This window comes from Arachis stenosperma, chromosome 10 (assembly GCF_014773155.1).
Source record: "Arachis stenosperma cultivar V10309 chromosome 10, arast.V10309.gnm1.PFL2, whole genome shotgun sequence".
NCBI classification, from domain to species: Eukaryota; Viridiplantae; Streptophyta; class Magnoliopsida; order Fabales; family Fabaceae; genus Arachis; species Arachis stenosperma.
The window spans coordinates 120,599,897-120,609,825 of record NC_080386.1 but is presented as its reverse complement, the minus strand read 5'-3'; the positions used below and the strand labels follow the sequence as shown (position 1 = coordinate 120,609,825).

At 35.3% G+C, this 9,929-nt stretch overlaps 2 protein-coding genes across 4 annotated transcripts; both read left to right on the top strand.

Moving 5' to 3' along the window:
• Positions 1 to 407: 407 nt before the first annotated feature.
• Positions 408 to 4,622, top strand: LOC130957991 (25.3 kDa vesicle transport protein SEC22-1). Of its 3 annotated transcripts, none has more exons than XM_057884863.1 (7): positions 408 to 633; positions 821 to 867; positions 1,801 to 2,027; positions 2,524 to 2,684; positions 2,791 to 2,937; positions 3,553 to 3,629; positions 4,080 to 4,622. In XM_057884863.1, exons 3-7 carry the CDS (start codon positions 1,840 to 1,842, stop codon positions 4,161 to 4,163), a joined length of 657 nt encoding a protein of 218 aa, XP_057740846.1. In that variant the 5' UTR covers positions 408 to 633; positions 821 to 867; positions 1,801 to 1,839; the 3' UTR covers positions 4,164 to 4,622. The 3 variants fall into 3 exon arrangements, with proteins under 3 accessions (XP_057740846.1, XP_057740845.1, XP_057740844.1); XM_057884862.1 differs by having other exon boundaries at positions 821 to 966; XM_057884861.1 differs by lacking the exon at positions 821 to 867.
• Positions 4,623 to 6,209: 1,587 nt separating this feature from the next.
• On the top strand, positions 6,210 to 8,770 carry LOC130956305 (flavonol 3-O-glucosyltransferase UGT89B1). Its single transcript, XM_057883345.1, has 2 exons — positions 6,210 to 7,991; positions 8,479 to 8,770. Exon 1 carries the CDS (start codon positions 6,389 to 6,391, stop codon positions 7,832 to 7,834), a length of 1,446 nt encoding a protein of 481 aa, XP_057739328.1. The 5' UTR covers positions 6,210 to 6,388; the 3' UTR covers positions 7,835 to 7,991; positions 8,479 to 8,770.
• The last annotated feature ends 1,159 nt before the right edge of the window (positions 8,771 to 9,929 follow it).

Sequence of the window (9,929 nt, the reverse complement as noted above, 5' to 3'; positions counted from 1 at the left end):
GTCACAAAAGTGAAGCACTCTCTCTTTCTTCTTGTGTTTACCCGAAGAGAATTTGTCCGAGACTTAGTTTAGGATAACTTCTCTTTTGCTTGAAAGCTAATGGATTGGGTTAGTGGATCATTATCCATTCAGCAGTTTCAATTCATTGGGTTTCCAAAGTTTGGACTGCAACAAAAATTATTTAGGCCTATACACTTGAATCACATTATCAAAAACTCACTTGGTTATTAGCCCAATTAACATGTTTGTGATCATCAATGTGTTATTTATTTTCTTAACTCAACATACACAACTAAAAATCTAAACTTTTTTTTTGACACCCTCAATCATAGAAAAAATAAAGCCGAATCCAAAACCTCATTTATAAAACGAGAAAACAAAAGAAAAAAAAAAGTTCAAAAAACAAAGAAACGAACACAAAATTGAAGAAAAGTCCCCGAGTGGCTGAGACACGTAGTCAGTAGTCACGGAGAAAGAGAGAGAGAGTAGAAAGAAAGAAAGAAAGAGGACCCTAATTCCACAAACAGAGAAGAGAAAGACACTCGCAGCGGTGGCACCGGCGCATTCCCAGTCGGAATTAGCATTTTGCGGCGGCGATCTCTCCCTCTCGAGCCAGTTCCACCACATTTTCTGGTATGCAAAAGAAAAAAAAACCAATCGTGCTTTCTCTCCAATTACCACCATTGTTGTGTAATTTGATTGGTTTCGTGATTTCTTTTCCTTTTTTTTTAAATCCAATATGAATATTCAGCTTTTGCAACGATTCTGCTTGCTTTGATTATATAAGCGGTATCTTATTTAGGATTAACTTTATGAACAGGGACAGATCCAGGATCTGATGTCAATTTTGGGGCCAAAATTACAAATGTAGTTGCTGATTCATTAACATTTCCATCATTTCGAATTTGTGTGTATAGTCTGCAATGAGCATCTAGGAGGGTATTACTTTATTTGGGTAACAAAAATGTAAGTTATTAAGCCAACAAGCTAACAACTGAACAAATCTAATGGACCTTAGGTCGCTATAGGGCTATCTCTTTCAGAAATTCTATGGAGCCCATTAGGTGAAGCTCATGAAGTAGCACATTTTTTTCGCATGATATCTCTTAGATCACTAGTGGTAATAAGTAATAAGTGGTATCATTTGTTTAATTCATGTCTCTTTTGGTTTGAATTGAGGTAGTGAGTGAGAACTTGTAGTGCGGCAAATCACAGTGGGGATTGTTGCATTCTCTGGTGTATTGCATTGCATTTGTGCTTGAGTTCCATCTTTATTATCAAATTATCAATTTGTGTCTAGTGTTTAACAGGATGCAAAACACAATACATATTTGTTACTTCTAATTTTAGGCCAAAAAAGACCTATCTTTCACAGACGGGTTGTCAGTTTGAGGAAAGACAACATCCTTTTTAAAATTTCAATTGTTCATATCTTTTTTCTTTTATTTTTTTTTTTGAAAAAGAAAAACTTACATACTTATATATTCTTTTATATTTATATTTTGTGTTTATTAATTATAATGCTTAGTGTTTAACACATTAAACAGAATCATTTTAACTATTTTCACTTAATTGTTTATCTATTTAATTTAAACTTAAGTTTGATTGAATTGTCATGAAAATAGAATCCTAAAACAATTCAGGAAGAACTGTTTTTATAAATTGATGAATTTTTTCTTCCAACATTTAGTTGTTTTTGCTTAAGAAAAGGGCCACCCGTCCCCCCCCTGTTGGACCCTTTTCTAGCCTTTAACATTAACCAACTTTAGTTTGTGACCATCTTTCATATTTATGGTGCAGTGTATTTTGGATTTGTTACAAAGGTATAGACTGTAAAAGATGGTGAAGTTGACTATGATTGCCCGTGTCACTGACGGCCTTCCACTAGCTGAAGGACTGGATGATGGTCGCGATCTTAAAGATGCTGAATTCTACAAACAGCAAGTTAAGGCTTTATTTAAGAATCTCTCAAGAGGGCACAATGAGGCGTCGAGGATGTCAATTGAAACTGGCCCTTATGTCTTCCAGTATCCTTCTCTTTATATATTTGATAATGTCATGATTATACTGTGGTTATTAGTAAGGAGTTCTTTGGTTATTCTGTATCTCTCTGCTTTTACATTACCTTATGCATCTTGTAAATGAATGTAAGAATATGCTTCTCACTGATAATTTCATCATTATCAATGATGATACCAGACACAATAACAAGCAAGGTGTAGTTTATTAGGGTCATGGAAATATCTGTAGTTTGATATTGCTTTTGGTTAACATGCTCTTATCTTTGAGATAATATTAGGCTTCCTATTCACAAACATGATTTGCTTGGCTTTGGTACCACTTCCTTTACTCGTGTTTATTTCTATCTTTATAGCTGCAAATTGTTCGGTCTGATGCTTTAGAATAAGCTGGAGTCTGTTTTATTTATAATAGGATTTTCATATTAGTTATATTTGTTTATAATTTATGTGAACTTCGTTCGGAATAATTTCATAGCCAAAGTTGGCCTTGACAGCTCTTTAGTTATATAATAGAAGGACGTGTATGTTACTTGACAATGTGTGATCGTGCATACCCTAAGAAACTAGCTTTTCAATATCTTGAAGAGCTAAGGAACGAGTTTGAGCGTGTTAATGGGTCTCAAATTGAAACTGCTGCCAGACCTTATGCCTTCATTAAGTTTGGTAGATATCTGTTTCTATCATGTCATGTATCATTTGTACTTCTTTCTTACTACTCTGGTGTTTACGTTCCCCTTTTTTTTTGCCCTTTCTTTTTAAATGTGAACAGACACATTTATACAGAAAACAAAGAAACTTTACCAGGATACTCATACACAGCGCAATATTTCAAAGTTGAATGATGAACTCTATGAAGTCCACCAGATAATGACTCGAAATGTGCAGGAAGTTCTTGGTGTTGGTGAACAATTGGACCGTAAGATATTTCTTAGTTTAATTTTAATGTTAGCTTTTTATCTTTGAATTGCTTGGTCTGCTTCATCTGGGTAACTAAATTTACATTACGAGCCTTGTTTTGTTGACTATAATATGAAAGTTGGGGCCTTTATTATATGTTCGTCAAATGTAGCTAGGCTTTCTACGTGGTTAAATTTTTTCAATTATATATTTATTTTAATGAAGCCACTTCTTTGGAGCTGTCAGATGATCTTTTCTGACCGTAAATTGTGATACTTATTACGAATGTCCAAATGATTGGCATTTCACAGATATTTGTCTCTATTCTCAGTTGATCTTATTGGTATGTTAAGCCTGGTTTAAAAGTCTTTTAGATTTATAGTAGAATGTGTTGTAAGACCCTTGACTGGGGAAGTAATAGAGATGACATAATCAATGATACAAACACTAAATTAGTTTTATTTGGCTTCCACTGCTTGTGATTTTTCTCAAAAATCCCTGCTAAAATTTCATAGTTCTACTCTTATTCCTTTCCTTATATGTGATTTTCTCATATATCCTTTTCATATGTGTATGTTTGTACTTTATGATATATATGCTGTTTTTAATTCCATGTGATAATTTCATCATACAGAGGTCAGCCAAATGTCCAGTCGTTTATCATCAGAATCCCGCATGTATGCTGATAAGGCTAGAGATTTAAATCGACAGGTTGGTCATATTTTGTTTTTGAGAATCATGCATGATATTTGATGATTTTCGTACTGTAGACTTTGACGCATGTTAGGTTTCTGATGCTATCTTCCTGGTTTTAAACTGAGTGGTTTTATAAATTTTATAGAACCTTGCAGTATGCTCAGATTTTGTAATAGAGCATTAGAGCTATCTTGCTGAAATATAATAATACTGATCAGAGTTTAAGACCCTTTTCTTTAGATGATAGTTCTTTACTGTTAGGTGGGATATACAGATGTTAAATTGTTCTGTTATAAATTTGGAACTTTTAGTTTTGAACTGTTCCTCAATTGCATTATTGCCTTTGATTATGTAAAACTTTTCTCATGGTGCTGGTTTTGGTATATATCTTAACCCATTGTTTTTCTTTTTTTAGATCATTGAGTATAGATAAAATTATAATCTGAAACCAAATCTCCATTGTAGGCTCTAATTCGGAAGTGGGCTCCTGTTGCTATTGTTTTCGGAGTTGTCTTCGTCCTTTTCTGGCTCAAAAACAAACTTTGGTGATCAAGCACAGTATATTAGGTTTTAAACCCAGGATTTTGCTGCGCTGTGGCTTCTTGCTTTTCACACATGATTGTCAAGACTTGCACAGATCGGTGAGAAACTCTTATATGTGTAGATGATGCCTACTTGTGTGGACACACTCAGTTTAGGATAAAAGAAAAGAAAGAAAAAAAAAATAGAAGGGATTATCGTGTTTGTTACGTCAGGCTAACTGGAACAGGAATCTTCTAGCCTTATGTTCTTGTTAAGTAGTAAAGATATGAGAAACTTGAGGTCCTTGTGGATGCATATAGATATTTCTTTAGTATTTTCAGGATTATTGTGTTGATGAGTTACATTGATCCATTCGCTTTAGATGTCTACATTGACATTGCAGATGATTTTGAATTACATTTATGATTTCAATTACTTATATATAATAAGGCGTGGATCCATCAGAAGAGGTCAATCTATCAAAAACTAGAAGCAAAGAAGGGAACCTCCTTATAGAATTGTTAAAGTATTCGGTCGTTAGATTTTCCGGCCTCGTCATATGAAAGGTTTAGATTAAATCCGAAAGTAGTCCATTAGATTTCCGACTTTTATCATTTTAGTATCTCATTCAAAATTTTTTATATTGGTCTCCCAGATTCAGTTTTAAGCATCATAATAGTTCTTGGATCTTTTCTAATACTAAATCAGCAAACTAAATGCTGAGCTAACTTTGTCTTGTCACACTAGACATGCAGTTGTACATCGATGTTTCGTTTTGACATTTAAATAAGGCAACAATGAGAAGATGAAGAAGAGTTTATATGATGTGCAAAACGTCCTATCTCCACTCCTTCTCCAAAGCAATCTTGATTTTGCTTTGATTAAAAGTTAAAACAGAACAATATCATTTAGTCCTTTGTCTAGCCTTATAAGTTAGAGCCAGCTCAGCATTTTGTTTGTTGGCTCATCGTTGAGAAAGGTCCAAAAACTAATATGGTACTTAGAATTACATTCCGGGTATATTCGTTTGTTGGCTCATCGTTGAGAAAGGTTCAAAAACTAATATGGTGCTTAGAATTACATTCCGGATATAGTAAATTTTAAATTTGATAGTGAAAGTCTTTTTCAAACACCACTATTGAAATTTAGTCGAAAGGTTTACTTGACATCATATCAAAGGTTGTCTGAGTTTATATTTTGTTTGATGCTGTTGACTTGACAGTTGACATCACTTTTAGCTAAACTAAGGAAGCTAAACTGTAAACTTCAAGTTTAACATGATGGCCTCTGTAATCTCCATGGGATAGAAACATGTTCATGACTTGATTAGTTTATTGTCTTTGATAAAGTACCATACTAGCATCATGTCCAATACTTTTTTTTTTTAATACAAAATAGCATATCAGCATGTTTAGAAAAGGACAGGTATGCAATGTTAGGTTAAATTTATATGATAAAATAATTTCAAAGACTATCTTAATAAATAAATTATTTATTAGATAATTCTAACCAACTTTTTAAAGTTTTTTATTTAAACTTTTTTTCTCGCTTCCCGTGATATACGTTTAAAATGTTGATTGACTTCCGAAAATATTAGTGATTTGAGCTCCCTTTTTCAAAGTAAATAAATTTGAAGCCACATTTTTCGTAGGCTAAATATATATAATTTAGTTTTAATATATTTACAGTATAAATAATTTTATACAATAATAATTTTTTAAGTAATGAATTTAAAAAATAATTTTTTTACTAATATAATAATATATAATTAGTTATCTATATAAATTTTTTTTACTACAATGCATAAAAATTAAGTGACATAATTTAACTTTCAATGTTACATGATATAATTTCCTTTAAATAAATATTTTTTTATGTAAAGTAATTATTTTCATATAACAAACTTAAAAACATTTAAATAATTTTTTATAGTTAAAACATTTAAATATAAATTCATGATTATTTAAGAAGTATAGAGAAAAACACCCATAAAAATAAATAATCATTAAAATAATTTAAAATCCTTTCGGTCTCTCGTTAAGATAGTTTGTCCTTAGCAGTTAGCTGGGGTGAGGGTAGGTAAGGTAAGCAGGCCTGTTAAGTCTTGCAACGCCAACGATGGATGACTTATACTTTGATACTTTGACTCATAAACGGCGTACTTCATATCAACTTCACTGTCTCTTCTTAGTTAGTATTATGATCTAGTTTACCAAGTTGGGAAACACCCTTCTGCCCTTCTCAATTCAACCATGAACGGTCCAAGCGGCAACAACCCACCACCACCCCACATCCTGGTGGTTCCGTTTCCATCACAGGGCCACATGATACCCCTCTTAGACCTAACCCACAAGCTAGCCTCCACCGACACCGCCATCACCATCACCATTCTCACCACCCCAAAGAACCTCACCTTCCTCGACCCTCTCCTCTCTTCTTTCTCAGCCATCATCCACCCCTTGGTCCTCCCCTTACCTTCCCACCCATCCCTCCCTCCGGGCGTAGAAAACTCCAAAGGCATGCCAACCTCCGTGCCTTCCCTCATGCTCTCTTTCTCCAACCTCTACAACCCTCTCCTCCAATGGTTCCACTCCCACCCTTCCCCTCCTCAACTCATCATCTCCGACATGTTCTCCGGATGGACTCAAAACCTCGCCACCCACCTCAACATTCGCAGAATCGTCTTTTCCCCTTCTGGATCCTTCGCTCTCTCCGCCATATACTTCCTCTGGGCCCATGTCCCCAACCGCCAAAACCCTAACGATCAAAACGAACTCGTTTCCTTCCACACCCTCCCGAATTCCCCAAAATACCCCTGGTGGCAGGTCTCGCCGTTGTTCCGAAGATATGCATCGGGTGTCCCCGGTTCGGAGCATTTTAGGGATTGGTTCCTCGCGAACATAGCCAGTTGGGGACTCGTTATTAACTCGTTCAACGAGTTGGAGAAGCCATATCTTGAACACCTAAAGAAGGAGCTTCGCCATGATCGCGTTTGGGCGGTCGGACCGTTACTTCCAGATCCGGAAGGCCTAAACCAAAAGAACTCGTCGTTTATCTCAGAAAGAGGAGGAACTAGTTCTGTTCCAATAAACGACGTCGTTTCGTGGCTTGATAAGCGAAACCGCCGCGAGGTGGTGTATTTGTGTTTTGGAAGCCAGGTTGTGCTTTCGGTGGAACAGACAGTTGCGATTGGTTCAGCTTTGGAGAAAAGTGGGGTCCACTTTGTGTGGTCGGTAAAAGAAGGAGGGGATGATCGGTGCGTTGATTTCATGTCTGGGTTTGAGGATAGGATGGCTGGGAGGGGTTTAGTTATAAGGGGTTGGGCCCCGCAAGTTGTGATACTCAGACACGTGGCGGTTGGGGCGTTTGTCAGTCACTGCGGGTGGAACTCGGTGATGGAATCGGTGGTTGCCGGTGTGCCGGTGCTGGCGTGGCCTATGTCTGCGGACCAATTTGTGGATGCTACGCTGCTTGTGGAAGAGTTGAAGGTGGCCAAGAAGGTTTGTGAAGGGGACAGAGCGGTTCCTGACTCGGATGAGTTTGCCCGAGTTTTGGCTGAGTCGGTGAGTGTAGGCGATGACCCGGAGGCAACTCGGGCGCTGAAGCTTCGGGAAGCGTCGCTTCAGTCTATTCGAGAAGGGGGAAGCTCTGACAAGGATTTGAGGAGCTTGGTTGGGAAAATTCATAGCTTGGTTTAATTTTTCCTTTTTTTTTAAAAAAAAAAAGCTTTGCTGAAAAATGTTTTAAAACATTAATGGTAAAGAAATGAAAAATAAGAAAATTGAAATTGATATTCCACAAGCTTGACTGTTCGAAGCTCCACCATCAAATAAGGCTAGGGATCTAAATCCACAGGTTGGTCATATTTTTTTCCGTGAATCATGCACAATATTTGATGAATTTCGTATTATAGATTTTGAGGCATGTTAGGCTTTTGATGCTTTCTTGCTGGCTTTTTTTGGGGTTGACTGGTTTTATCGTAGAGGATTAGTTAGAGCTATCTTGCTGAAGTATAATAAATATGGAATTTTAGTTTTGAACTGTTTGTTCCTCAATTGCATTGCCTTTGAGCCTTTGGTTATTTAACTTTTTTTTCTCGTGGTGCTGGTTTCAGTTTATTTCTTTGCCCATTGTATTACATAACTGAGAGGCTAGTTGGCAGTAGTAATAGTTCAGTAGTGTAGTTAGTAGCAGAATTAACATTCAAGTTGTTATTGAGTTAGTTATGTGGCATTTAGTGACAGTTAAGTAATTGGAAGATATTTATCACGTGTAGTAAAGCACTATATATACTCAGCTAGCTTATGGTAGAATGTGTGGTGAGCAACTCTTATATGTGCAGATGATACCTACTTGTGGAGACACCTTCTGATGGAGCACTTCATTCAGAACATAATAAAGAATTAAACACACTCAACAAGAACTGAAGAAGATCTGGAAATATTATTACCCTATTCGAGTTAGGGAAGCTCCAAGACAATTCTCCACTTATTTTTCTGTAACCGTAAATTATTATCCCCCTTACAATATGATGCAGGAGTATATATTTGTATGTTTGTGTTGTTAGTCTAATTTAACATATGTTATTATACTGTGTTAATGTTGAGTTAGACCGCAAATTGTCAAGTCATAAAGGTTTTTTTCTCCTTTACTATTATAAATATGCATATGCAGGATTTTTTTTAAATAAAATAAAAAATAATTATTTTCGAAAGCCTTATTTTTCAACTTTAATTTTTTAAATATAATTTTTTTTTTATTTAAAACAAGTTCGCCTAATCCGGCGCCTAACTCAAATTCTTAATCTTCACAACAGACAATGGCAACCATTATCATCTTAAGCTTCACAACGGACAATGGCAACTTTTATTATTGTCTCTATAGTACATAGAAATATATAAGAGTATACAAGAATAAGTCATATTTTTATTGGGGAAATAATAGTTTTTTTTATTTATAATAGAAAAAAATATTGTTAAATATGATTTATTCTCATGTATCTGTATATTTCTGGAAACGATGATAATAGTTGTCATTGATGCAGGCGATATTGAAAAAGCCATGTTTTTGTTGTTTGTGTATTTTTGTGTACTCTTATATAATATTGGAGACGATGATAATAGCTTAAAAATTGGAATTTTTGAAAATTTGGAAGAAGTTTAAAAATTGGAATTTTTGAAAATTTGGAAGAAGTTTGGTGGATGCGGCTAACTTTATAAAATTTAAAGAGTTGCCTCACTCTAACAAAAAAAAATCGTATTCCTAAAATTAAAGATTCCTAAAATTAAAGTTGGAATATTGGGTTTTGGAAAATAATAATTTTTTTATTTTATTTCATAAAAAATTCCTGCATATGCATATGTATTCTTTTTGTTTATCAAATTGAATTGATTGAATTGCCAATGAATTATAGCTCAAATAACATAATTTTTTCATACTCACCTAAAAGGTCATAGGTGCAAGAACCCAAGTGGGGACCTGTCCCTGTATTTTTCGAATGTATTAAATTACTTAAACATCCTTAGTAGTTTATTTTTCACTTTGGTTTTTTAGTCATTTCACCAACCATATATATATAAAGTGAGAACTCTAATCAATTTTCCCTCTCACTAGTGCTGCTCACCCAGTCACCCTCACCCCTGCCCTCACGACACCCCCTTTTTGTGTTCTCTCCATCCTTTCTACACCCAACCAGCCACTTCCGAACACCTCTCTTGCTACTGTCCGTCTCACCTCACCGTCCCACTCACCGGACACCACAGCATTCTCTTTTCTGGCGCTTTTCTCTGTCTC

Excerpts from the sequence above, each read along its gene's own strand:
- LOC130957991 (XM_057884861.1), top strand. The coding sequence starts at position 1,840 with ATGGTGAAGTTGACTATGATTGCCCGTGTCACTGACGGCCTTCCACTA. Across the intron at positions 2,028-2,523 it reads ACTGGCCCTTATGTCTTCCA|TTATATAATAGAAGGACGTG; the intron begins GTATCCTTCTCT and ends ACAGCTCTTTAG. Across the intron at positions 2,685-2,790 it reads TTATGCCTTCATTAAGTTTG|ACACATTTATACAGAAAACA; the intron begins GTAGATATCTGT and ends AAATGTGAACAG.
- LOC130956305 (XM_057883345.1), top strand. The coding sequence starts at position 6,389 with ATGAACGGTCCAAGCGGCAACAACCCACCACCACCCCACATCCTGGTG.